The 27,890-nt window shown below is 53.2% G+C and overlaps 2 protein-coding genes across 6 annotated transcripts in view; one reads left to right on the top strand and one right to left on the bottom strand.

The window, feature by feature from the left end:
* Window positions 1-3,150: 3,150 nt before the first annotated feature.
* On the bottom strand, window positions 3,151-5,469 carry SOWAHB (sosondowah ankyrin repeat domain family member B). Its single transcript, XM_059845598.1, has one exon. The coding sequence runs from the start codon at window positions 5,411-5,413 to the stop codon at window positions 3,302-3,304; it is 2,112 nt and encodes a 703-aa protein (XP_059701581.1). The 5' UTR covers window positions 5,414-5,469; the 3' UTR covers window positions 3,151-3,301.
* Window positions 5,470-9,946: 4,477 nt separating this feature from the next.
* The window catches only part of SEPTIN11 (septin 11), a 48,637-nt gene continuing 30,693 nt past the window's right edge, over window positions 9,947-27,890 (top strand). For all 5 annotated transcript variants that reach the window (XR_009486100.1, XM_059843531.1, XM_059843534.1 and 2 more), the window contains exon 1: window positions 9,947-10,015. Coding sequence is in view for 4 of the 5 variants with exons in the window: in XM_059843531.1 (XP_059699514.1) it covers window positions 9,962-10,015 (54 nt within the window). In the remaining variant the exon portion in view is untranslated. The remainder of the gene's footprint in view (window positions 10,016-27,890) is intronic.

Genomic DNA, 27,890 nt, shown 5'->3' with positions numbered 1-27,890 from the left:
ACTCTCCAATTATTTTTTTTTTTTTTTAATTCCTCAAGTTCTGTTTGTCTCTGCTTCACAAAGTGCTGTGATCTAAAGGGTCCTATGGCCATTAGCTTTGGTTTGCAATGTTCTGTGCTCTTGCTCACGCTTTTTAATTGCGCAGAGGCCTCTTGGGCTCTTTGAGCTGGGCTCCCACCATTGCTCCGTTGGTCCTTGTCCCGAGGCGTGGCTCCAGCTGCAGGTCCGGCCGTGCTGTGTGCCTGCTGTAGCCATCGCACGGCGGCTGTGAAGGGGTTTGACAGCCTGCGCTGGGCAAAGGCCCAGGCAGGGAAACGCCCTCCCCCTCTGCAGGACGTGGGCTTCGCAGTACAAAGCAGCTGATCAGAGATAAGCGTGACAGAGAGGAGGGGTGGCCTTTACCAGCAGGAGCAGCCGCCAAGTGGGAGGTGTGTTTAAATGCAGTGAGAGGACGGGGCAGAGTCCTGCTGTGCGTTAATCCGCGGCGTGTCCCGTGTTCCAGGGCGGTGCAAAGTTAGATGCCTGGACTGGGTGTGAGGCAAGGAGCCACGTCCAGCTGCAATGAGGAAACAGCAGCAGCGTGCACAGGTGTGGAAGGGGCCAGGCAGGCTGACAAGTAAGTGGCAAGGAGTTCAGAACTTGGAAATGGAGATGCTCGGGCTGCATGTGTGTGTATCCACTGGTGGATTACTCCTGGCTGACTGGATCTGCGACACACCAAGGCAGCAGTGTGAGTCCTCCAGGCGTGGCTAACGGTACCCTGCCTCCCACCATGGGCTGGAGATGGGTTTCACCCTGTCCACTGCTTATTTCACCAGCAGAAAACTTGGGAGGACGAGGCTTTCTGAGAGTTAAAAGAGTGTTTATTCCCCTAAATAACTGTGTGGTGTAGGAGCTGTGCAGTATTAGCAGTGTAAGCAGTCCTCACATCACTGAGGTGATAAACCAGAGTGAATGCACCCTGAATCCAGAATGCAAAGTTTTGAGCTTCCTAACAGTTGCTCTGTAATTCAAAAATTGGAGAATCCAGCTTATCTGTGTCATCTCAATGGGCAAGCAAACAGTGATCACAAAATTAGGTCACAACTTATTTAGTTCAGCAGTCTGACAACACGACTAGGGAGAGAAAAGGGCTCTGAAAAAGGTGACAGGCGAGGTCTGAAACAGTGTGCAGGAAAAAAGCACCACTTTGGTTTGCGTCACGGAGAAAGGTCAGGGAAAGGCTGTAAGATGAGAATCCCAAGGTAGCATTGTCTTAGCAGCATGGAAGATAAAAAGGGGAAAACCTTGTTCTTTGGAGAAAAAAATATGGCCCCAGCCCCAGTTTTAGTCAGCTCACAAACTTCTTTCATTTGGAGTTCCTTCTGAGAAGCTCCCTGTACAGGAAGGCTCTGGTGGCATCTCTGATGTCACCGCTGTCAACAGGGCTGTGTTTAGGAGCTTGTAGCCAAGGCTTGTGGAAGGCTTCAGGGATCCCTTTCCCCGGGGAGCCTGGTGCATGATGTGAGTAGTGACAATAGCTCTAAATGTGGTGGAAAAGGCTTCATTGCTTTACCAGGCAGCAGCCACTTTGTGTCTTGGTGTGACCTAGAGTATAAACCCCAGCTGGATTGAAGAGAAAGGGGGATACACAGGATTCCTACTGCTCTGGGGGGTCCCAGAGGGCCCTCCATGTCCTCATACGGGCAGCTCAGAGACCACTTCACAGCTGGATTTCTTATGAGTTCAAGATGGTGTTTCATCTCAGAGAGGAATGATCACTGACAGGACACTGCTTTGGTTTACTGAACTCTTTCCCTGTAAAAGGAGAAAAACAGGCTGGGAAAAGGCCTCAACCTTCTGTGGCCCGAGAGTCAGGCAGAGTAGCTTCCCTTGTGCAGGAAAAAGTTCCTCCCTCAAATAAACCCCAAGCAAAGCAGAGACCTCAATTAGTGCTTGAGCAAGGACTCGAGGCATTCCCTGGCACGCGTGTTATGCAAGGGTCAGGTTCTGCTGCCCTCGTTCCTGTTCCTCCCCGAAACTGCAGGCATTCACACACATGCCTCAAATGCATGAGCGCTCCCACCTACTGCTCTGCTGTGCCCCAAAGCCTCCCACGGAGGCTGAGACAGCAGTCCCAGTTTCACTGGTCCTGCACCTGGGGTCACCCAGCAGCAGCATCAACCTGGCAGCCCTGGATGCCTGCCTCATGTATCTTAGCTCTCTTCCCGCCTCCATAGAGGATCTGTAGGAGGGAGATTAGGTGCGAGATGAACTTGTTGCAATTTTTGACACTTTGGAGAGCAGGGTACATTATAGGACCCACACACTCCGCTGAGATTCCTTTGTTTTTTTTGTAAACTCTGAGGAATTACTCCTCTGGACATGTCATGACTGCACTTGGCCCCCCAACCCCACCTGCTCCCATCACATAAACACCTAACAGGGAGTTTAGGGCTGGTGTCTCTGGGAAGATGCAGCTCTGGTTATGAAGCTGCCTTCCCTCTGCAAGGTTGGGAGCCATACTACAGCTCCTTTTCTGCCCAACACACAATCCTACCGGAATGCTTTCCCTCCCGGGGCGTGGGAACAGGGCTCTGGCCACAACACGGGTACCACTTCCTAATCCTGTGGTGTGAGGAGAGCAACTGGAGGTGCAGGAATGAGGGAGCACCAGGGATACTGCTGGGCAGCCCCAGGCAGCTGTGGAGGGGAGCAGGGCTGTGGTGCTGCCCTGCATTCCTTTCAGCATGGAATGGTGGGCAAGGTGGCCTGGGAAACGCCCTTTCCTACGCCCTGGAAGGCTGGATCTTGATCAGCTGCATTTTTAAAAGAGGGACTCATCCTTAATCTGCTGGGATTAAAAAGGGATGTCGTTTTACTGCTCCCCAGAATTTAGGTGGTGTAAACAAGTGTTTTGCAAACCCCAGGACCAGCAACAATCTGTCACTGTCAGCAAAAGCAAGTGCTGTACCCTGACTGGGGCCAGACTTGAGCCTCACCCCAAAGCCATAGTGCCACTAATGCTGGCGGTAGTGGCTGCACCCAGCAGCTGCTCCTGGCCCTGTGGGCTGCAGAGGACTTGCCTCCCCAGGGTTCTTCCTGCTTCCAGCAGAGCTACTGCATCCTTTCGCTGGGGAGAAAAGCAAGAAATGGGAGGGAGGGCAGAGAGGCTCAGACAACAGTTCATTGGAATAATTTAAAAGTACATTCTTCAATAGGTTCAGTCTGTTTCACAGCTTTTGTTCTGCCTGCGTGGCTTCCTCTCTCAGGGTGGCCACCAAGGTCCCATCTCCACTGGCAGGGGATGCCGGGAGCTGTCTCAGTCACTGTCGCTGCCGGATTGGTGGGACACTGCCCCACGGCCGAGCTGCACCCTGAGGCAGGCAGGCAGCGCTGCCCTGCCGGTGGACGGCGAGACCTTGCTGACAGAGGACACGCTGCGGGCCAGGGGCTGCGTGGGGAACATGATTGTGCCACGGGGTGCCTCCAGGAGCTGCCAGATTTCCCCCGAAGTGGAGCTGCCCAGGTATTCCCACGGCTGGCGCCCGCTGCCGTCCCGCACCTGCACCTGGCACCCCAGCTGCAGCACCAGCACCTTGATGACAAGCTGGTGGCCGTGTATGGCAGCCAGGTGCAGCGGCGTGTACCCGCAGCCCGAGCGGGCGTCCACGTCCAGGGCCAGCCCGAGCTGTCGCGCCGCCGCTGCCAGCTCCTGCAGGCCCGGCCCGTCGCCGTGCTTGGCCAGCCAGTGAAGAACCGTGAAGCCTGATATGAAGTCCCTCTGCAGAGCCAGCTCAGGCTCTTCCAGAAAGAGCTCCCGCACCTGAGCCCAGCAGCCCGCTGACATTGCCACCAGCCAGGCGTGCTCCCGCTGTCCCAGCGGCACCAGGGGACCCCGGCTTGCGGCGTTCCTGGGGGAGCCCTTGGCGAGCACGGAGCGGGGCTGCCGCCCACAGTCATCGTGCACTGAGGGGAGGGTGCCCTGCCCCTCCGACAAAGCGAGCTGGCGCCTGATGCTCCGGAAAACAGGCAGCGGTGCTGGGGGCTGGCTCTCTGCGGCTTGGGGCACTGCGGAGCCCTGTGCTGGCAGCAAGGACTGGGATGGGGGTGACCTGGCAACGGGGGGCTGCAGGGGGCGGGACGGGGACGGAAGAGTGGCGGACTGTGGCAGGGATTGGGGTGGGGGGGACCTGGTGGGGGGCAGGATCCCAGGACTTGACGGCAGTGTCAGGCTTTGACACGGGTGCAGTCGCAGGACTTGAGGTTGGGTTGGTCCCTTGTGGGTCAGCCCCCTGGATCCCCTGGGCAGGTCTGGGGATGGCCTGGTGGGGAGCTGCTGCAGGGACCTGGACTGCGATGGGGGCAGCCTGGTGGAAGCGAGCGCCTCGGGACCTGACAAAAGCAGTGGCGACGAGCAGGGGCTGGCAGGGAGTGCCTGCAGGGAGCGGGACAGGGGCAGCACCTCCGGGGCGGACAGCAACGGCAAGGATCGGGAAGGGGGCAGGTCGCGGGGGGACAGCGCCCTGGAGCCCGATGACAGCAGCGGGGACGGGATGGGTCCGGCGGGGGTTCGCCTCTCCGGGCTTGCTGAGGGCCGTGGGGCCTTCAGCAAGGGCATCCCGGTCGCGGGCTGCGGCAGAGATCGGGGCTGAGGCAGCCTGTAGGGAGGCGGCATCTCCGGGCCCGGTGGCAACGGTGGCGTCCGAGACCGGGGCGCTGTGGCAGAGGGCAGCCCGGCGGCAGGCAGCGGCGGCGATCGGGACCGGGGCGGCACCGCGGGGGACAGCGCCCCAGGACCCGACGGCAGCGCCGGGGGCCGGGGGCGCTCAGTGCCGCCGGGGCGAAAGGCCCAGGGGCCCGAGGATAGCGGCTGGGTCCGGTACGGGGGTGGCTGCGGAGGGGGTGGCGGGGAGCGGGAGCGGGGCGGCCGGGGGGCGGGCGGTGTCCCGGGGCCCGGCGCGGGGACGGCGGCGGCGGCGCGGCGCGCCCGGCGGCACTCGCAGCAGGGCCCGCCGCGGCCCCGGGCGGAGCAGCCCCCCGCCCCGCCGGGCCGCCCCTGCTCCGCCGCCTCCCTGCGGGGGCCGCGCCGCCCGTCGGGGTCGCGGCGGGGCGGCGGCGGCTGCGGCTCGTTCTTTTCCTTCTCCTGCTCCCGCTGTTCCTCCGGCGGCGGCAGCTCCTCATCGAGGAGGTCGCGGTACCTGCGGCGGAGGACGATGTCCTTGGAGGCGCCGGGGGCGGCGGCGGGGTGGACGGTGGCCAGGGAGTTGACGAGGCTCTTGAAGTACTCGCGGCGCTCCCGCCGCTGCTGCTCCGTCAGCGCCGGGTCGCGGAGAAACCGCTGGAAGTGGCGGAGCAGCGCCGTGTTGGGGGCTCGCCCCCCGGCCGCCCAGAGGAAGTCCAGCACAGCCTCCTGGCTCAGCTCCCGCGCCATGCTCCGGGCCGGCCGGCTTTCGGTGTTCGGTGCTGTCCCTCGGTGCTCGGCGCTGCGCCCAGGTGCGGCGGGGAAACCCGCCTCCTGCCGCGCCGGGCCTCTCCGCCTCCTCCTCCTCCTCCTCCGCGGCCGGGCCGCCACCCCACGGTCGCCTTTGCCCGGGGTGGCGGCCCGTGGAGGTGCGAGCTGGGGTGACAGCGCTGAGGAGAGGTGACACCGAAAGAGAGAAGCAGGCTAGGGGGGCGGGAGGAGCTGAGAAGTGCGAGGGTCCTTTGCCGGCGGGCAGCGAGACCAAAGAGCTGCTTATCAGTCATGTCAGTGAACGGACAGATAATAGGCACAAATTGAAATTCCATTTGCGTGTGAGGGAAAACTATTTTACAGTGAAGGTGGTCAGCTATGGGAAGAGGTTGGCTGGGAAGGGTCGGTCTCCATCCTCAGGGACATTCAATGCCCCATGAGACACCTAAACACCAGAGGTGCCTCCCACCCTGAACTGCCCTGTGCTGCAGGACTTAGGAAAACTGACAGTAAAGACTCACAAGTGTGCTGTGGTTTGGGGTAGCTGTTATTACAAGCGTGTGTGATTGTACCCATGTACAACAACCACACAAATACCACGAGTGTCTGCAGTCACATTGTATCTCACCACATCTCATCTCTGTATTTGCTGCCTGGCTGAGAGAGGTTGGACCCGCGTTGTGCTGTTGTGGGGATCTCACTTTGTTCTCTACTGCCCATGGTGATACCACAAGTGTGTACACAACAGCTGAGAGAGATGGGTAAGATCAGTGCCCCTGTGGGCAGTGTGCCCTGTGCACGCCAAACAAATGACAGCCCCTGCCCCAAGCAGTTTGGGGACTGAATAGTGGGTAAAAGTGTGGGAGAGAAGGTGTGCTGGATTTTCTGTCTTCTAGTCAGAGAATGGAGAGACTGAGCGCAGTGTGGGCTCCCTGGCTTTAAAGAGGTATGGATCAGGCCCTAAGTCACACTTCAGAAGCCATCTCTGCTCCAGGCTCCTGGCTACCCATAAATATTTTTACCTGTTGGTCATGCAAGCAGCTGGAATATCCTGCAGTCTGCTGCAAACCACAGACAGAGATTGCAATAGATGCTGTGTACATGTAGGCACACAGTTTGTGGCACTGGGAGTGGGGCTGCTGAGCCTCATCCCTGACTGGCTACAGCTGTGAGCAGCAGGTGAGCCTTGTTGAAGGTAAGGAGCCATGGAGTGCCAGGGGCACTGAGCAGTCTCCAGAGGGAGCAGAGGGCACACAGGTGCCGTGCATGAACCATGAGGGGTATGGAAGGTTGGGCTAAAGAACAAGGCGGGCCGATGCTTAAAGCTTTTGGTCGTGGTATGGTGATATTCTGTATGGGTTGAAGCCTTCTGAAATGGTGTGATGATACTTTGTGTATTGTGGCTTTGCGAAATGTATGCCTAACGTCTTTGGGAACATTGAAACAGTTCCCGTGGGGGTCTCTGGGACACGGGGCTGGCAATTCCCTTTGGAAACGTTGAAACAATTCCCATGAGGTCTCTGGTAAGAGGTGCTGGCAATTCCCTTTACCTGGGTGTTGATTTGTTAGCACCAGGTATGAAACTTTGAGGAGCAAGGTGCTGAACACGAGCAATTGCAAAGAGCTGCGCTAGCTGAGCTCTGGGAAGATGGCAGAATGTTTCTTGGTGCTGATGTTTTTTTCCCCCTGCTCTTTCAGCACGGATGGCCATACCCAGGAAGGTGTCTGTGCATGAGTATTGTGGAGGAAACGCAGCCACAGCTTTCCCAACTCCAGGCCGAGGAAGGACATGGTGAGTCACATCAAGGTTTTGTGAGCACAGGAGATTTTCATGTTGGTTGAGTTACGCTGATGTAGGAGTATCATGCATCTCTAATCCAGACGAGAGGAAGCTCTGTCTGCCTCACCCACAGGTACCACGAGGGCAGCTCTTCAGATAGGATCACCAGGTTTCCACTAGAGGCTGCACTGGTCTAGGTGTGTTTCCTGGTGCAGGCTGGCTCAGCACCTCCTCACCTGGAGCTGTGCTTGCAGGAGGAATTTGCTACAAGAGCAATAATGAGTCTAATGCTGAAGCCTCCCTCGCATTAACGCCTGACATGTTAGAGTGATGAAAGCACCGCATCAGCTGTGCTTGCCAAATGTTCCTGGTAGACACCCTTGCTACCCTTGGTGTAGCAGCTTTGCTGGTGGGGGCTGCACCTGTGCCCAGCTGAGGGCACTGCCCAGGTGCACATCCTCAGCTGCTGGGGGGGTGGGAGGGTCTGGCAGTGCCCTTTCACTGGTTGTGGTTCAGACTGGGGGTGCAGGAGCATCTCTCCAAGATCAGCTCCTGAGTTCTTCAAAATACAATCGTAAAAGCTGCAGGAAGGAGATACCTGGACTCTGTAGTCTTCTTCAAACAGTCATGTGTTACTATGTAGCCATACAGAAATGGCTTTTGGAGGGAAAAGGTGCAAGCTTGACATCCAAGGGACTACAAATGGCAAGTGCACTGCGAAGCTCTGTTTACTACTACCTTGGGTCATTTACTTGTGCTCTCACTTTTTATTCTGCTGGCTTTTTTATTTTGATTCTGTGGATGTTCTTATATGGGGCTAGCTCTGGTGTGTCCATAATTCAGCGTATCCTTCAAGTGTGTAGCAGTGCAGGGCCCTTTCTTCATCTCTACCTTGGTCAAAGATTTGCAAGCAGACATGTTTAGCTTAGCCCTAAGAGTCCCCCCTTTTCAGAAAAAGGGACATCTTGCTCAACACCAGGATGTTGTTTGTTAGCTGGAGTGGCCAGGAGCCAGCTATACCTTTCTTGAGCCCTGGAAGTCATTTAGTGAAGTGGGAGTGTAGGCACACAGTTTGTGGTAATTGGGAGTGGGGCTGCTGAGCCTCATCCCTGACTGGCTACAGCTGTGAGCAGCAGGTGACCCTTGTTGAAGGTAAGGAGCCATGGAGTGCCAGGGGCACTGACCAGTCACCACAGGGAGCAGAGGGCACACAGGTGCCGTGCATGAACTGTGAGGGTATAAAAGGTTGGGCTAAAGAACAAGAAGGGGAGATAATTTAAATCTTCTCAAGTCGTGTGGTGACCCTCTACGTATCGTGGCCGTCTCAACTGTGACATATGCTGCGACATGGGAGAGTAACTGGCCACGGTGGCTGCTGTTTGCTATGCCAGGTTTGTTGAAAAACTGTGTTTGTGTATTTGACACAAGAGAAGTGCTCGGAGAAACAAGAGGAATGAGGTGGTAGGTTTTGTCCTCTGTGGTGTTATACAAGGGAGCTAAGGACTCCTGTGTGCCTCCCTGTTATAGAAATACCTCTTTGCTGAATGCCTGCGCTCCTTCTTCACCTAACTGCTGGTAGGAGGATCTTGCTGAGCGCTTGCTTGGCCATCTCTTTGCAAGGCTCTCTGGAGCAGATATATCTGTGCCTTCAGCTGTGCGGCTGCCAGGGTGGGTGGGAGAGACCCTTCAGGGTTAAGGGGACGGATACCGCGGCCCGGCGTGGGGGGCGTGGGCACGAGAGGGATTAGTGGGGGGTTACCGCTGGGCGCTGACTGCAGCCCCCCGGGGCTCCCGCCGACTTTCGGGGCTCCCCGAGCGGCGGGGCGGCGCCGGCCGGCCGCCCGCGCTGCCCGGCGGCCCCGGGGGAGGGCCGGGGGGGTCCCGCCTCGCCGCCCGGCCCCTTTGCATTGCGCATGGGCCCTCCCCGCCGGGTGGCCATGTTGCAGTGCTAGCAGGCAGCGCAGAGGCGGCGGGCGGCAGCGCAGCGCAGACACCGCACCGCGATGGCCGTGGCCGTGGGCAGACCGGCGGTGCGCGGGGCCGGGGGGCGGCGGGGGCAGCGCGGGGCCGGGGCCGGACGGCCCGAGCGCGGCGGCGGGCCGTGCCGGGGGCTGCAGGGGCGCAGCGCCGGGGATGCCGTGCCGGGGCTTGTAGGGGTGCGGTGCCGGAGAGCACGGTGGGCTCACCGCCGCCTCTGCCCCTTTCCGGGGCCGCGGGAGCCCGCGCAAAACTTTTTTTGGCCCCGTTTTGGGACCGCGGCCGTGGCGGCGGCGGGCAGCTGCTCCCGGAGCCCCGCGGCACCGGGAGACGGCGGGGGTGGTCCCGGGCTGCGCCCGCCGCCGCTGAGGTGTCGGTGCCTTGCCGCGGGTGTTTCTGCCCCGCCGCTGGCCGTGGATGCGAAGAGCTGAGAGCGGGAAGGGCTGTGCCCCGTGCGGGTGGGCAGCCGGCGGGCGGGACGGGCCCGCGCTCCCCGGGAGGCTGCGGCGGGCGCGGCACGGCAGTCCTGGCGTGGAAGTGTTCTGGGGCACGCGTGTCCTGCGTTTTCCAGCGTGACCGTTTTTCTGGGGGTGTGGTGGCCGGGAGGGTTTATAGGTTCGTTTTGAGAAAGACAAAAGATTTCCCCCTGACGGGAAGAAAGTGAAAAAGCTCCAAACCCACGAAAACTATATATGCCGAAAAAGAAAAGGAAATCTCTCTTGTATCCAGCTTGCAGAAACGTGAATGAAACTCCACCGTGACCAGACTGAATGCGCTTTTGTGCATTGTCGGCCAGGGGAGGGAGAGACTTGAGCGACTTCCCGGTAACTTTTTCAGTGCTTGGGAGTAGCATAGAAGTTGCCCATGAGTGGAGGACTTGCATGTGACTCCCTCTCAAAAGAAGAAAATGGTCTGCGTTCAAGATGTGACCGGGATGAGACAAGTTTCTTTTAGCGTTTATTATGTGCTTGTGGATCTGCGGGGCTGTGTGGTTCCTGTGATGTGGCAAAGCAAATGTATGGAGATGGGGTTAATGGTGTTACTGGAGGTGGGGAAGTTTTGCTACTAAGCAAAATGAGAGCTGGTGTTTCTGAGCAGAATGCCTATAAATTATACCAGCCATTTGTAAGGCTTCCTCTGAAATCTTTCCTTGATCTTAAGGTCTAAAGCATGCGTGGAAATTGAAGTTTGTCTTTCAGTGTAAGAATATGCATTGAGAGTGTGGCTTCAGATGATTTTTTAGGGCAAGCTGAAGGGTATTGCCAAGCAGACCTTTTGGCTTTGTGTGGAGCACTAACTTTGCAGCATGAATAGGCTCAGGAACGTGGCTTATTGCAAGACGCGATTGCTGTTTATTCTTGTGAATGTGTTTGGTGCTTTTTTTTGTTGTTGTTATGTTAAACCGGTGCTGCTGCTGAGCCTCTTGGGTTATTTTGGTGAATCCAAGTCCACGGCCATCCCAGAACCACATCCACAGAGGGTTTTGCACCAGTTCAACCAAGTTCTTGTCAGGGGACTGCTGAGTCCGGTCCAGTGGGACTGACTGAGGGATGAAGCGCCCGTCAGCATGAGGGAAGCATGGGCGTGTGGGAGAGGGAAGGAGGAGGGCACTCGGCTTCCTCGCAAGCAGCTGCCGGGCAGACCCTCCATCCTGCGGAATTCACGCTTTTTTGGACAGGAGAGTTGCTTTATCTTGGGCTGATAAGAGAAGAAAGGACGGTGGCCAGGCACTCAGGAGGTGTTGGGCATGTTCTCTCTTATGTACCTCCTTATCTAATCCTCCCTGCTCCCACTTTGCATGCTGCTGTTGTGCTGCTGGGAGGGCGGCAGGGAGTTGGAAGGAATGGTTAATTATATGTTAGAGCAAGGCAAGACTGGTGAAGGTTTGCCTTTCCAACTTTGTTACAAAACATGATTGAGTGGAGCTGTGAGTGGCATGCATCGTGTTGGAGGGAGAATTAAAGGAAGGGGGGGAAAGAAAAAGGAAAGGAATGAAACCAAAAGCGAGTCAGTTGGAGTTAAAATGATGATAACATTCCTGAGTCACAACCTTTTACGTCCTGGCAGGATATGACATTATGTTCATTGTAGAAGTATGCATAGAAAAATAACTTGAGCAAACTGCTCTGAAGTGTCTGTGTTTAATTGTAGCTGAGCAGGGCGTGTTTTGGTAGGATGGGAGGCTTTCTTTTTGAGGCCCTGATCCCACAGATGTGAAGGCACATGTGTAATGTGCTGCCTGTAATTTCGTTTGACTTAATGGAGTCTGATCTTGGCATGCAAATGTAGAGGCATGCATAAGCAAAATTTTGGCAGGATGGGTGCCGGGAGCTGCTGTGGGAGCTCTCAGCTGATGAAATCCATATCTGTGCTTAAACATGTGCCAGGCTTAGAGGATGCTGTGGTCATCCAGGCTCAGTGTGAGATAAGCCACTTCCAGTCTGGAAGCTGGTGAGATGTGCTGGCTAGGGGATGCTTTTTTTTCCTCCTGGATTTATTCCCAGCGTCTTGACCAGTGTTGGATGGTTTGTTTGTGGATCTGAGTATGGGAGAGGACCCTGGCCCACCTACCCTTCTCTTTATGTGTTTATCCTAAATGTGTACAGAACCAGAGCTTGGCTGTGTTACAGGAGTGAGACTCGTGCTCATTTAAGAGTACATATTGATGTACCCCCCCTCTCCAAGTCTAGCAAAAACTGAGGGGAAAATGGGGCTGGAGTGCAGGTTTTTCATGGGAACCATAGAAAATGTTATCTGAGAGATTAAAACAGCACAATGTATTCTTACTCTTCAATCTGTTTTAAAAATACTTGATAATGAGAGACTGCTGGTTTCCATGGAGGGGAGGAAGGAGAGGGAGATGGGAAGGTAGAGTGGGGCTGAAGCCTCTGTGCTTTGTCTTTGAGCAGCAGATTTGCTGACACCCACTGGGCTCAGCGAGAGCTGGGGGCAGCACCTTTGGAGAGCCACATCTGTGTGTGCTGCTGAGTGCCACAGGGCCACCAGGACCAGTGGCCTGGGACAAGAAATGGGCAGCAGGGAGGGGGGTACCCCATGCTTCTGCCTTGAGGTGCTGCAGACTGCTCTCACTGAACGTGGTGGTGCTGTGGGTGTGAGTGGTGCTGCTTGGGCTGCTGAGGTGGCCAGGGCACTGGGTTTGCCTTCCTTGCCTGCTGCTGCCAAGTGGGGCTTTTGGGCCTGGCCTGGCTCAGCTGTCTGCACCAGGGAAGCCCTGGGTGGTGCACACAGGACCGTGTTTTAGTTTGTGACCTTTTTGCTTCCTTTATTCACCTCGCTGCCTTGTTTGCGGTAGGAAATTATTTCAGACAATTCTTGCTGCTCCTGTTGATGCTAACAATGGTGGGAACCTGCCTCCTCCTTGCTTTTGTTTCAGCACAGCCTTGGTCACGGGGCAGGTTGTGTGTGTGCCCACCACACGCTCAGGACCTCTAGCTTTTGCAGTGTGAATGAGCTGAGCAGGAGTCAGATACTTGAGGTACTTGCAGAGTCCTTGCTTTGTGTAGGTGAGGTGATGGGGAAGCAATTTTAGTGCCTGAGTAAGGCCCCTAAAATAATGATGAGGGTTGACTAAGCATGAATCTGAGGAATAAAATATTTACGCACAGCTGAGGCATGTTTTATGTGTCTCCTTCCCACCCCTGCAGCAGCCCTGTGGCTCTTTGAGGTGATTCTGGGAGCATGGGTGTGAGGCTGCTCAGTGCTTGCTTGGCAGGAGAGATGCCAAGGGCACAGGGTCTTCTGTTGGCTTGGCAAATGCTGCAGCTTCATCCAGCCTTGCCCTTGGCGTGGCTTGGCGCTCGGCTTCAGTCCTGTGAGCTGCAGGGGCTCTTTCAGGGAAAGACACTGAAGCAGCTTCAGCGTAGAGCAGTTGGATAGGACCAGGTGATGTAAAAATAAACAAGAAAAGCTTCCCAATAGTACTCGAGGCTTTTTTTAGGTACGCTGTGTAGCTGCCTTCACTTCCAGCTCTGTGAGCAGCTCTCCGGCCCGCGGGAGGAAGCGATGCGTGATAATGGTTCAGACAAACACCACGGCACGGGGACAGTTCAGCGCTGCTGCTGCTGCTGCAGGAGGCTCTGCAGAAGAGACACAGAACCCACTTGGGGCTCCCTCTCTTAGCTCACAGCAGCATTAATGGAAAGTTACCCCAAATGTTGTTCTTGCCCCACAGAGTGTAAGTCCTTGTTTGCGTCCACTACGCAGTGGGAGTAAGAGATGCTCCTTCTTGGCTGCTCCCTCCAGTCTGGATGCATTTCCCCATCCTCTGCACCCTGGTGCCTGGTTTAGACACACGAGGGCCAGGACTTTGTTGCCAGAACTGTTCTTGTCCCCAGCTTGGGCAGGTGTGATGAATGGGGGTGTAGGCAAGGTCAGCTTGGCCATGCACGAGGTGCTGAAGGAAGAGCCACAAGAAGGAAGAACAGCTCCCTGTGGTTTTCCTTGAGCAGTTCCCAGCCTTTCTGGAAACTTTCTCCCTCTCTGGAGTGCTCTGCTCATCCCATCTAAGTGGTGCTCTGCTGGCACAAGCTGTAGTCCAAAGGCCAATACTGCCTTTCCCTGCTAGTACAGTTATTTTTGCTGAGCTCTGTGATTTATGAGTCTTGAGCTATCTTTGGGACTCCTTACTTAAAAATACAGGCTGTGCCCGTGTGTTTGGGGACACAGGCTTAGGATCTGGGTTTGCAATTAGAGCTGTTCAAGTGTCTGCAAGTAGGAAGAAGCTGCATCTTTTCTTTCAGGCTGAAGGTTTTTGTTTTCCGTAGTAGCATCCCACCTAAGGTGCTGTCAAAGAGCAGACAGCTCCTGTTTTGTGGAGTTTGTGCTTACAGCTTCTTTAGATCTTTCTATTGTCTAATTGGATTTTCTGTTTCTGGGTTTATTTTCAGATGGGATTTAGCTGCTGGAAATATGTTACTGAAGTACTGTAATTGTGGGTTATTTCTTTACCAGATCTGCTCATGAATACTTGGCAGAAGCTAATAGAAAAAGACTTGGTTTAAAACCACTTTGGTTTTGCCACCGTTGCTGCCCCCGCTTTGCCAGCGGCTCCTGAGAACTGATTCCTCTGCACAGCAGTAGTTCTAATATAAATTGTTCCTGGAAATCTGCATGCCTCTCATGACTTTCATTCAGGAATTACATGAACCTCTCTCACGTGATGGGTGTGGAAGTGAGGCACTGTTTTGCCTCCTGGGAGGGATATTCTTAAATGTCTTGCTGGGCTGTTTGGGGCTGGCTGTGGATCTGAAGGTGTTGTGCCAAGTCTGGGTGTTTCACTGGTGGCTTCACTGGGTGCAAAATCAATTACAATATCCTGTGTAAGCAAAAGGCTCAACAGAACTTATTTACCAGAAGGGTTGAATGCACCAAGTGTGCAAAGTGCTTTGTGTAAGCACGTGAACTTGGCTCGAATTAAGTTTCTGGCAGTCTGGTGGTGGCAGCTCTGTTTTTGTCTGTAGAGAAAGTGAGAGGCTCAGGCTGGGGAGATGGCTTGTTTGGTGACCCTGTGAGCTTGTGGCTCTGCAGGGCAGCACGGAGAGGGGTTCACAGGGAAGTATGGTAGTGTGACTTGCAGTAGAGGTGGCTTTGCAAGGCTGCTTTTAGCCTTCCAGATCCAGATAGGGGTTCCTGCTGTAGCCACAGGCAAGTCTTTGCATATTGACACACTCAAATCCAAATCATCTCCTTTCAGTCTCCCTGCAAACCCTTCTCCTCTGACCTGAGTCAGCCTGGAGCTTTTGGCAGCTTTGAGATGAACGAAGAATGCCAGGCCGATGGTCCTGGCTTAATTTTTCTAGGACAAAATTTGGCAGGCAACAGACTAGCTTGGAAATGAGAAACTTTCATCCTGGAAAGGTGAGGGTACCAGGTTATGACTGACGCTCATTCCTGGCAGGAATGAGTCTCCCTGCAGAAACATGGATTTCCCCACATCGCCTGGATGTGTCTAGGAAATGTACAGGGTTGCCAGTCAAGAGGTTGTGCATACATGTAGTTGGGTTTTCCTTTTCTTGCTTCATCTGTGATTCAAGGCTTTTTCTCTGTTGTCTCCTTTAGTTTTAGTTGGTATGATTACTTTTCTTGGGTATCTGTGGAAGGAAAACAGAAACAGCGAGGCTAATGTTATTTCAACAGTCTTTGTTGTTGTTTTGTTCCTAGTTTGAGGTGTCAAGGCTGGTATTGTCAGAAAGTGTGGAATTAAATAATTGGGAGCAGTACTGATTCATTCTGAGGACTGCAGTGAAAAGATTAGGTTGTCATACTGTGAGCAGGTATTGCTCCCTGTAAATGCTGGGAGTGATTATAAGGCTTAAGGCAGCCATCTGGGACTGAACATATGCACAGTCCTCAAATCTTCATGTCAAGGCCCCGAGAGGAGCAGGGATTTTGTGATATCGTCTGGTGGCAAATCTCACCACTTCATCACCACATCCATTGGCTGCTGCTTCTTCCTCCTTCAAAGCTGCTTCATGTCGGGCTTGGCCTATGGCAGGCCTCGTTATACCTTGGCTTTTTGGGGCAGAGTTCTGAGCCCTGAAGTTGTTTGCCTGAGTGTAAGCACAAGGGTCTGGACGGTGGAGGGGAGGGGGGGAAGTAATCTTTCAAATCTTGTTTCAGCAGTTCAGCTAAAGCTTGGCCTAACTCTGGCCAGGTAATGCAACTCCCTGCTGCTGTGGTTATCTTAACAGAAGAAACAACCAGTCAACCAGTATGCCTTTGTTAACCTATAGAATCAGAAGATGAAGGTTTTTCATCATGTTTGAAAAGGGTTTTATTGTTTTTCTGTGTCTTGTGTGTTGTTTCCGAGCCAAGAGAAATCCCTAGTGCTTTTAAATGAATTCTTTTCTGCCACAAGCTGTCTTTTATCACAGGAAAATGCCAGCCTAGTCTCATTCTGTTTCATCTGCCTCATTAATATTAAATACATGGCACTTTAATATGGCAGCCAGAGCAAAAGCAGGGAATTTCAGCTAATATCTGACAATGGCAAGCTGAGATTAAAAGATATCAGAGTGCTGTCGCTGTGTACAAAGGAGCTGGCATTTTTCAGCAGCACTTGACCTAATTTATGTCAGCTCTTTGCTCCCCCTGCTGCCTTACATCTTTGCATCTTTAAGTGAGCCCTTAGATGGTCCTGCCTTTCTCGCAGGCCTGGTTCAGTCTTCTGGGAGAGGAAAGGGTTTGGTGATGGCAGCACGAGTCCCTGGTGTCCAGTGGAGGCAAAAAGTGGCACCAGATCCTGGAGCTCTCCATGCTGGGGAGAGCCTTGCTGGAAGAAGTGTGGACTTGGGCTGTGGGGCAGCTCTTCAGCAAAGCTGTGCTAGGCTCTCCTGATGCTCTGAATTGCACAGAACCTGGCTGAAAGTAAGAGAATAAACAACTTTCAGAGCAATGCCTCCCCTTCTGGGACGCACAGTTGATGGTCACTGAGCAACTGGAACGCTTCAGGTGTTTCTGAAGTGTGATTGACTGGGACTGTCAGGGGACCTTGGGTTGTGTGTTTCCAGGTAGCTGAATATTCACCCAGCTGGAAAGCACTCCTGCTATTCAGCATTTGCAGTTGAGCAGTTATTAATTATTAGAGCAGTAATTAGCAGAGCCACTTAGGATTAGGGTTTGTGTGGCTGACGTGCTGCCAGTGTTTTGGCCTCTGATTTGGTGTGTGGTCTTGGGCAAATACCTTTGTCTTGGTGTGCCTTTGTTTTCTGCATACGTAAAGCAGGAGATAATTCCCTCTCTTGTTCAGTGAGGTGCCAAGCTGTGATCAGAGAATTAATAGCACACCCTAGTCACCTCTGCAGACCTCGCCCTGTTGCACCAAATCGAGTGAACTCTCGTGGCACAGAGGCATTAGGAGATTAATGCTTTTAATTAAAACTGCCTTCAAGAAAATAACTATTCAAATAGGGTAATATGCAAGTTGGTGTTTTCAAGGAGATGTAATAATAAGGAGGAAAGGTTTAAAGGTGAGCAATGTGAGTAACTCTGACCTTGTTTCTCTGGGTTTGCCTGAGTGCGACTGAGGGCATTTTTCACGTAGCGCATTCCTCAGTGATACTTAATTTCTCTGGTGTAGGCCAGAAACATTTAAACAAAAAGCCAGAGGTGTTTTGTTGCTTAAACAAAACATTATTTGAAATTGTGGGTTGCCATGTGACTCCTGTCTGTTACTGAACTCAGCTACATTTCCTCTAGGTTTGGCTTTGCCAGGCATGGAGCTCAGGAAAGCTTTATTTTTTTTTCCAGTGGGATATGCTTTACAGGATTCTGATATAACCTGAGGAAAGTGGGATTTTCATAGCCTAACCAAGTAACCTGATGATTTCTTCCAGTGAGTTGAGCCAGAAAGCCAGAAATATAAATCCAGGCTAGCTGTGATACAGTTTATGTGCTGTCCTGGTTTCAGTTTGAAGGGAGCTATAAAGTTCACACGGGCTAGAAAATGTTTCTGGCATGAAGTAGGTGGTTGGTCCCTATGTGAAATCCAGGGTAAGGAGTCCCAAGGGAAGGGTGTGTGGATGTTGTCAGTATCCACGCTGTGGTAAATGTATCTTTTTCTGAGCTGCGTGTGCTGAAACCTCTTGGCAATTGGAAGCTGCTCAGGGCTGGAGCCTGGTATTCCCGTTTTGGTGCCGTGCCTTGCAGAGGAGGATAGTGGCCCAGCATGTAGGGCTCACTGGTGCTGGGTGGAAGGAAGGAGGATGGAGATGGTTCGATGTGTGCCATCCTCCTGGGTAAAGGTGTAAGGAGGAAGGCTGTGCAAGCCTGCTCTTGAGGTTTATGCTCCAGTTGGCACCCTCAGGGGCTAGTGAGTGACCTGAGAAATGTGAATTAAGACATCAAGTGCCCGAGGAAGGGCTGCTCCAGCCTGCACTGACTCTCCTGGGGTCGGCATGCACTGCTGGCCAGGCGCTGGTGTGCATCATGGGAGCCCTCATGCTGCATGTACAGACTCAGCTTCTTCTTCTGGACAGCCTGGGGAGGAAGAGCTGGGCTTTAGCTTTCCTCTTTGAAGGCTTCCTGAGTTCCTCAGCAGGTACTTATCTGTCAGACCCCAGCTGCTCTGGAATATGAGCAACCCATGAAGGGCTGCTTGTGGCTCCGTGCATTACCTCCTGCTTTGAGCAACGTGGAGGTGGAGGCTGCAATCTTAATAAAGGATATGCAGCAGCAGATCCCTGGCTTTGGTATCTCATTAAATAACTGGAGCCAAGGGCAGAAACGTGCCCTGCACATGAGAATTGTGCCCCAGTTTTGGCATAGGTGGGTCTGCAGCACTTGGAGCTACAGAGCATGTCAGAGCAAGGAGCTCCTTCGTGTGAACTCATCTTCCCTAGACCTCTGCAGGAAGCGCTTGCTTGGAGCAGCCTTAATTTGCCTCGGGGTGTGTTTGTCTTCCTGAATCCCTGGGTTTGGCTCCATAAATTTGTGGCAGGATTTACCTGCTCTGTCAGGTCTTCACAGCCGGGCTGCTCCGGGAGCTGAGGCTGGTGCAGCAGAGCCTGCTCATCTGTCCTCAGCTGCTGTGTGCTGGCACAGAGCTTGGCCAGGCCCGACAGCCCAGGGCCTTGCTAGTGGAGGGATGCCTCACTGCCTGTCCTGGTGCTTCCAGGGAAAGAGAGGAGTTGAGGGGAAAAAGGGGATGAGAAATCTGAGCACGACGAGCACAAAAAGCTGCAGCGTAAAGTAACTGCAGGAGGGGCAAGCTGGTGGCAAATCCTCTGGCTTATTGTTGTTATTCAGAGAAACAGCCTTGCCAAATGTTCTGTTCCAGAAGCTGTCCTTGAGCTATGGATTTCAACCAAGAGCAGCACAGGATGTATCATCTGCGTTCATAAAGTTGCAAGAGTTTGGGTTCTGTTTAGCTTGACCGTTCTGGAGAAATCCGAGCAGCTGGACTGTCCAGAAGCACAGTACTCCAGGGAATTCTGTTTGTTTGCTTTTGGGGTGTAAGGGAGAATAATGCTGGGAGTGTGGCATTCCTTTAACACTGCTCTGTTACAAGCGGCGGCATGGGTTGCTAAAGCACAAGCCTTGACAGGAGGGCAGGAATTAAAATTAAGTCTGAATCCAAGTGCTTCTGCTTTGCCTTCAAAGTGCAAACATGACTGGGGTGGACAGTCGAAGCACAATGTGGTGGCCAACATGAATTAATCTGTGGGGGTGGATGCTGGCTCCAGTTTAACCTTGTAGCAGCTCCCACAGCTAATGGACGTTGCAGCAGCTTGCGTATGGAATAATTTATGAATTTGGAAGAACACGATTCCAGAGAATGTGGGTGAATGCCAGTGGTTTGCAAGGCTCTGCCAACGGTCTTGTGAGCGGCGGGCTGCTGTGGGAAAAATAACACGGGATTAGCGCAGGGTAATGTTTGGAAGTGCCCCACTTAGCTCCTAAAGCCTGGTCCTTGTGCAGAACTGCGCTGGGCTCTCGGCAGGACGCTCCAAAGTAGCAGAAATGCAGTAAATCTGAGTCTGCTGTGTGCACCACACGAGAAGTGGGGAGCAGCACAGGGAGATGGTTTTAGCTGCAGGCTTTTCCCAGGCAGCCTTAGCAGCATCTTTGTTGTTTGGGAGCACAGTTTCCTCGTTCCAGGTAATTGGGCTGTCTGGGCACATGCCAGGTCACTTGATCTCACAGCTCCAGGGCAGCTGGGTCCCATTCCAGCCCTGTCCCCTGGCTTGGGAGCTGGTGTTGGGCGCCCTTGCCGCAGCCAAGGAGCGGACGCCTTCCCTCGGCACCAGGCTCCGGAGCCGGATGTGAGCCCAGCAGCACTCCAGGCCTCTTTCCAGCTTTGCAGGCTCCTGCTTTTAATTAAACTGTCGCGACACTGGGACAGCCGGAGGATGACTGAGATACCCCAAGCCAAAGGTCCGGCTCACCAAGGTGTTTGGGAGCCTTGGAATGCGGATGGGAAGCCATGGACAGCGCACAGGGCAGGGTCGGTGTCTGCCTCCCACCAATTGTGGTTTATTTGCTCTCTGCTCATCCATCCGCTCTGTGGCGGGGCTGAAAACATCTCTGAGGTCTGGCTTTAATAACCAAGTGTATCCTCACAGCTGAGGGGAACCTTAAGCATTAGTATCCCCTTTGCAGGCCTGCTGAAGAAGTAGGTGTGCACCACTTACCTGTGAGGGTCTTGGTGCATTTGAGATAATTACAGATGGCTCCAAGGGGATTTGCCCTGCTTGATCTGTGTTATATGGCATTTCTTTGCACTTCATGCTTCTAGGCTCGGTCCCACAACAGAGCAGTGCTTCCCTCTGAGCAGCTGCCTGCCTGCTGGATAGCTTGGTCCCCTCGTGGAGCTTATCCCTTTGCCAGCCATGAAAACATCTTCCCTCACACTTCCTGGCCAAGTGCTCCTTCTGCTCTATGTGCAAACGATGGCTTGCTGCCTCTCCTGTTACAAATGCCCATTGTTCCAGTGGACAGGTTGAAATGCAGCATAATCCTCAAGTGCTCTGCAGATTTGACACATGCCACGAGCTCTCTGAACATGCAGCTCTGCCAGAGACTGTGTGGGGATGGAGAACTTGGGAAGAAGTTGCAGCTAGGGCAAGTGTGGCTCTGGAACTGATGTGGGGGGAATGTGCCAAACACAGAGTTGATAGTGGGTTTTGGATCAAGTCCTTGGAATTGTGTGTAAGTCCAAAGAGAATTTTATTGTTGCAGGATTTGTTTAATTAGCATCTGGAATGTAGCCACTAACGTAGGTTTGTGTGTAGAAAGATGGTTAGTACTTTCCTTTAGGAATTGTTGTTTTCTACTGTAGATGTTCAAACAATAGTTAGGGTTAATAAAACCTAGCAACAGCCAAAAGGAAAATACTTTTCTCTTGCTTATTTCCTTGTTCTGTACATTTAGACACTGTTCTCATTGTTGGGGGTTTTTTGGGGTTGTTTTTTTTTTTTTGCTTGGGCTATGTATGTCCCTTTTTCTAGAGCAGAAAGGAAAATTGTTCCCCAACAAAAGCCAAGCTTATGGAAACTACCAGTTTGCAGTTGGCTGAAGGTTCAGGGGCTGGAAGCATCTGAACCTGCTGACAGGAGGGGACTTGGGCGTGTCACTGGAGCCTCCAAAGCCCTTGCAGTGAGGGAGGAAAGAGGAGAAGGGTGACTGTACAGCCTTGTGCTTTAGTGACAGCCATTGATGAAGGGGGATGTGGGGAGGTTTTTCCATATGCAGTGGCTTATGCCAGTTTTGCATCTGCCTTTATTTGCATGATTAGGATGACACTAATAAATCTGCTCTAAACCTGCTTGCAATCCCTGATGCTGTGACACTGCTGTTTGCCAGTGCTGTGCACTCTGCCTCTTGCCAGGATCCAGCCCTGAGGTGGAAGCTGTGCTCACACAGCTCGGGAGGCTGCTGCATCTGTCCAGCTGTGGCCTCGTCGCCTTTACAATAAAATCCTGCCTGCACCAAAGACATTTTTCATTTTCCTCCCCAGGAATTGCTGCCCCAGTTATAGAGGTGTTTGGAAAAGGGGACCCTGCAAAAGAACCTTGTCACAAAAGCCTGATGTTGAGTGCCACTGCCTGCAGTTGAAGGGAAGATGCTTGCCCACTGCATGGAGTTCCCATGCTCATCTCCTGTGGAAAAACCCTTTTCTTGTAGGGTGGTGGTGCTGCCTGAGCCACCTTTGGAAGCCACCATGGGCTTTGGATTTCCTTGCTGGTGTTTGCAGGGGAGGCTGAGGAGGTGTTCTGGAAAGGACAGAGATGGTCAGCTGCCGGAGGGAGGTGGGCTGTGCTGGGTCACACAGATACCCTGGTGGCCTGTGCTGTGCTGGGGACTTGTTCTGTCACATCCTTCACACTGGGTTACTTTGGCACCAGCAGCTGGAATGCAAGGAAAGCTTCAGCCCTTTTGGGGGGTGGGCAGGAGCAAGATAAACTCCAGAACATCAGCATGGGGCAGCGTGGGACTCTTGATTCTTCTGGGACTTGGTTTAAATCTCTGGAATGAAAGGTTTATCTCTGCTCCAGCTCAAAAACTGGAGCTGTCAAGCTAATCCTTGGATTCCTTGTGAGTAGAGAGTTAATCCTTTCTCCTGGTGCTGTAAATGTTTATTTAGCTGTGTGTTTATGGAGTTCAGACACTTGGGAGTGTATGTTAGGCAACTGCTGGTGTCTGGTCCAGGGACTCCTTATGGCTTGGAGCATCACCAGGGTTGTAGTGGCCATCACACATCTTTGTGGTCCTGCCCCTTAGCAAGTGATGGATATGGAGAGGGCTGTGGGAACATTGCTGGCTGTGGGCAGCATGTGAGAAATGTGTTTTGTCTTGTGCTGTCTATCGACTCCAGAGACGTGAACCTTCTGTAGCAGTTATCAGTGCAGCCAAACACAAGGAGGATAAAAAATCCGATGTAGGTTGGCCTTCTAGTCCCATCCCCTAACAATCCCAGTGTTATGGCTGTGCTGCTGACCTAAATCAGATGGCCTTTGCTCTGGGGAAACTCTGGCCAGGGAGGTTTTTTGGAAAGACAAAACACGATCTTTCAAGGTAACCACAAAAATTTGGAGTTAGTGAGGTGGAGGGAAGGAAGTAATTCAGTTGAAATATAGAGTTGCTCCTATTCATAAAAATTTTAGTGTTGGCTTTCCCTGTTTAGGGCAGGAAAACCAGGACTTGCTGAAGGCAAGCGGGGAACTTTATTGCTTTGAGGTAGTTGAGAGTTCCAAGTCTATGGACTACTATTTCCAAAACTGTCAGCCAAATAATGGAGTAAACCTTCACCTTTTCCTCCACATGCAGGTTCAGTCCAACTTAATTCCACTTTCCTTCTTGCTGAAGATGAAAAACTGTGTGCTAAGGCAAACAGTATTTGTGATTCTCAATATTTATTGATTGCTGACCTTTTCTTATTCACGTTGAAGGCTTTCTGTGGCTCCTTGGAAGAGCTCTGTGTGTTCTGTTTCCCTTCTCAGAGCAGATGTGAGGGCTGTGACTCAACACTCAGCATATTAGGCGGTGCCTTGAATTCAGTCAAAGCTGGTTCTTTTGCTTTGCTGTTTTCTGGTTAGTTGGTCAGTATCACACTCAAGTGTGCCTGTTGCTAGTGAGGATGATAACACTAGACCTGGCTAAACACAGGATGTTTTCTCTGGCCTTTTATTTAACAGCCTTAGTGCAGTATGTGCACATACATGTTGCATACCAATCCAGTTGGTGCTGGACTGACGCTTCCTTGGTAATGCTGGACCAGCAAAGTTTCCCTGGGGAACTCCTGTGTGTATCCAGCACTTGTTTGGGCTCTACAAACCTTGGTAGGGATTTGTCAAGCAGCTGGGTGATGATTAGTTTGGAGTTAGGGCTTGTTTATACTTGCTGCTGTGGTACCTGGGCATGGGATAAGCCATGTGTGTATGCACACCTGTGTTAGCTCAGGATTTAGGTGTGAGGGACAGCTGCTGTGATAGATCTGAGCTCTTTGGTCCAGAATGAAGAGAGGTGGTAAATCAAGGACCTGAAGCTGAAGAGAAGTGGTAAATCAAGGACCTGAAGCTGTGTGCTTTGCTAGGCACAGCTCGGGTGCCCTGCCTGGGAGCTGGGTGTGTGCACACACCAGCAGTGTGTCCGTGTGCCGGGCAGCCACAGTGTCCCCCACCTGCCCCTGAGCAGGGCACAGTATTTACATGGATCCTGCTTGAGTCCTGGGGATCATTGATTATCCAGAGCACGATTTGGGGCACCTTCCAGCCCTGCGGCTTGTTGAATAGGAGCTGACAAAACGTGCCCTTGATGTGTGGCTGTGGCTTTTCAGGAAGGAGCACATGGGGTTAAGGAGCTGTGAGGCAGCCCTGCTGGGCTGTGCCTTGCCACCTCAAGGAAAGCTGCTGCTTTTTGTGTCCCAGGGGCCCTTAATGTGAGTCAGGTATTGGAACAGTGCTGCCTTGTTACAGCTTTGTAAGCAAGCCCTTTGGGCTGCCTTCTTTCTCAAAATCCCTCTTCTGCTCTGCTTGTGTTCACAACCCTCACTGGACTGGATTTGGTGAAAGCCTGGGAAGGTTGGAGCAAAACCTGGCAATGGGGTCAGATGCTCTGTTGCCAGGTTTGTCTTAATTCTGCTTTTTGTGCCTGGGGGCAGTGTCCCAGAGAGCTCCCTCCTCTCTGTGGGTGTAACTGGAATCTTGCCGAGTTCATGCATCACCCTTCCCTCTGTGGCAGGTCCCATGTCGGGCTGTGCCTCCAGCTTTGAGCAAAGTATAGATCCAGTGACTTAATGGCCCGTGGTGCAGCTGCTGCGAGGCTATTTTAAGAGCATGACAGTGAAATACAGAAGGAAATGGCTGTTGGATTTTCCCTCTCTGCTGCCTTGCTGGATTATATCTGTGGTGGTGTGGCACTGTGCAGCCAGGAGGGCTGGAAAAGGGCAAAGAACTGAAAGGGAGATAAGTATTTCTAATGGCCATATAGAAACATGCTGTCCTGCTGTCTCCCAGCTGGCTTCTGTCCTTCCATGGCAGTTAACTCCTAAGGTGGCAAGTTCTTAAGTCTAGCAAGAAGGGGGCTTTCTCTGGTCCTGGCTGGTGTCAGCTGGCCTGAAGTCACAGCCTGGCTCGTGTGTCGTGTCACTGTGCAGCGGTTCAGGGCTCATGTGAAGGAACCTGCAGCTCTGCGCTGTGCCTGGCTGAGGGGAGGGTGGGGATGCTCCAAGGGGTAGGTTTGCCCTTCCCTGCATGTGGCTCTGCAGCAGACAGAGGGCAGGGGAAGGCAATAAACCACGTGCTGCCCTCTGAAGGGGGAGCAGAGCAGCGGGTCTGTGCGGGCAGCTGGCAGGAGCAGCAGCTCCCTTTTTATTCCCTCAGCCCCGCACAGGCGGGCAGAGAGGGAATGTTGCACGTCCTCCTGTCAGGAGAGAGATTGGCCAGAGAAGCACAGAGCATCTGGTTCTCATTGGGCTCTGCCTTTGGATGGTCTTCATTCTTGTTTGTCACATTATGTCTTTCCCCCCCCCTTCCTTCCTCTCTCCTTTTTTCTCTTTTTTTCCCCCTTCAGTGAGTTTACAAGCCTTGCTGGAATGCACATATGGTCCTTATCATCCCTGAAGTCCAGCTTTTTTTTATTTTGCTGGTTAGCAGTTTGTGACATCAGGGGCTGTTAGAAGCATTAGTCACTTTGCCTCCAAATAGAAAGGACCGTGGTTTTTGGAAACCTATGGAGGAAAATGTCTTTTATGTCAGTTCTTGGCATACATGGAACGGTGAGCGCTCTGAGCTCGTGCTGACCTTTAGCCAAACATTTTGCCTGAAGACAAATGCTCGTTCCCACTCTCTGAATTGTCAGATTTTGCTGACTTCCCTCTTTCCAGAAGAATGCAATGTATCCTTTTCCCTCCATGCTCCTGCCGAGTTCCAGCCGCTTGCCAATGTAAGCAGCTCCCCTCGCTTCTCCGCCGTGCCCGGCGGGGCTGGACGGCCGCAGCGAGCGTGTCCTTGCCGTGTGGCAGGGCTGGCACTGGCAGCTGCGAGTGCTGCCAGCCACGGTGTTTGCTGCTGCGTGGCTGGGACGTGGGGCTTGGGCTTCCCACCCACTGTGGCAACTCTGCTGGGCGGGTTTGGGGCCACTTGGGCCAGGCACGCCGGCTCTGTGTGTGTGGGCTGCGCTAAGCAAGGGCCAGCTTGTGATGCCTGCTTTGCTGTTCCTCTGTCATCCTGCCCCTCGTGTAGCGGGCCAGCCCGGGAGAGAGCATCAGGCCCCTGTGTTACTGCTTGTGCAAGCGTGTCCATCGTCACCCAAGTCTCTGGGGGCATCTGATCGGGGGAACCCCTTGGTTGGTCTCAGGGGTGGCCTTCTCTGGCTGGAGGTTCCCCAGTTCCATGAGGTTTTATCTGTGGAGCATTATTTTCTGCAAAATAAGAGTCCCACACCTGCCCTTCCCCGTCTGCTGCTGCCCGGTGCTCTGTTGGTCAAGTTGCTTCCAGCCTTCCTCCCACAAAATAACCTTTTCTGCTGCCCTGATTCTTGGGGATTAAAAGGAAAATCCAGTGTATTCAGGGAGAGCCTTTTCCCTGTGACCTCGCTGTTTAATGAGCAAGGGAGCCAAGTGTGGCTCAGGTCTATGACAGCGTTCCCTGTTCCTGGGAGCAGAGACCTGGCTCCTTGCTGTTGAGGTTGATGCTGCTGGAGAACTGGGGCAGGGGACTGCTGAGGAGCTGTGTGCCCCTAGGCAGCTGCAGCTGGTGCCAGCTTTTATCCAGGAAGATCGAGATGGTTTCCTGCAGTCCATCCCTCAGGGACAATAGCTGCAGCAGTGAGTCACTGGTGGGTTGGTGGCAGGGAGGGAGGCAGGGATCTTCATGGCTTGACTGACACATTAATGTACAGAATGAGAGCGTGCCTTCCACGGGGATCTGCTCTCCCCATTGAGAGAAAAGGGGGGAAAAGTGAGGGGGAAGAAAAACAACCAAGGACCTCCCAGACTTGAGTAACTTGTGCAGACATTTGCCCGAGCCTGCAACCAGCCAGCAGCAGCAGCGTGGAGCCAGGAACTCCCCCTCCTCTGCTGGTGACACTGATGGTTATCTTACCCTGCAACAACAGCCAAGAAGTCCTTCCTCTCTTTCTGAACTGATTAACTGATGGATTGCTATCAGCTCTTTTCTTCTGGCATCCCTGCACGCCTAGGAGGGGAAGGGAGTTGTTCTTGCTTCCCTTGTTCTCCCCAGAAATCCGTTTGTCCAGCAGTTAAGGGTTGGGCCGTGCCTTAACCCTGTGTAAGGAAGGGGAGCCGAATAAGGGGCACTGTTAGGAGGAACAGGGAGCTTGGCTCTGGCATAGGCACTGGGAATACTTGGTACCCTCCTGGCAGGGGCATCAGCTCCTGGGTTTAACTCTGGGAGGGGGATGGATCTGTCTCCTCCTGACTACTCCTTGCTTCTGTGCTCCTGCTCTTGCCTGAGAGCTGCTTTTTTATCTGAGCAGACTAAACTATCCCTGAGGTCCCTGGCTTTGGATGCAGCATCTAAGATGATTTGACCTAGTAATGAGTCAAAAATGTTGCTGGTCTGAGCTGCTGACAACAATAAAAGCTTTTAGAATTTCTTAAAGGTGCCTCCTAAGTCGTGTGGCCTCAAATAACTAAACACTTGCTTCATATTTGGGGTTGAGCTCAATATTTTGCATACCAGCCTCATTCCCCTCTTGAATTTGAGGCTGGTTTTTGTTTTCTTTAACTCTTGGGAGGCCGTGTGAAGCTGACCCCCGGCCGCCAGCAGCAGTGGGCCGGGAGGGGCCCAAGGGGAAGGTTTAGCCAGCAGCCTTAAAGCAAAAGGGGCTCAGCCAGGAGCTTGCTTGGATTGGGGAATAGCCACCATCATGGTTGAGTCCTGAGCGAGGGGAGCAGACTGGGACAATAAATGTCCTTGTGGAGCTCTCCCCTTGGCCTTTTGGGAGTGGGGCTTTGTCCTCCCTGGGAGAAGAGCAACTTTGCTTTGTTTCCAGTCAGCTGCCAGACACTTTTGGAAGCATGAGGACTCAGCTCTGCTTTGTGCTGCCTCTGGAGGAGTGACACGGGACCCACCTTTATCTCCAGCTCCCCATCCCCACACAGACTCCAGGGAGGAGAAAAACTTTCTCTTCATTCCTGCTGGCCCTGCCAAGCCGCTGTGGCTTGGGAGGAATGAGCTGACTCTCCTTGCACGTGCCTCATCAGCTGAATTGTTTTAT

Source organism: Haemorhous mexicanus, chromosome 4 (assembly GCF_027477595.1).
Source record: "Haemorhous mexicanus isolate bHaeMex1 chromosome 4, bHaeMex1.pri, whole genome shotgun sequence".
Lineage (NCBI taxonomy): Eukaryota > Metazoa > Chordata > Aves > Passeriformes > Fringillidae > Haemorhous > Haemorhous mexicanus.
The sequence above is the reverse complement of the archived record's forward strand: the minus strand, read 5'-3'. Positions and strand labels throughout refer to the sequence as shown.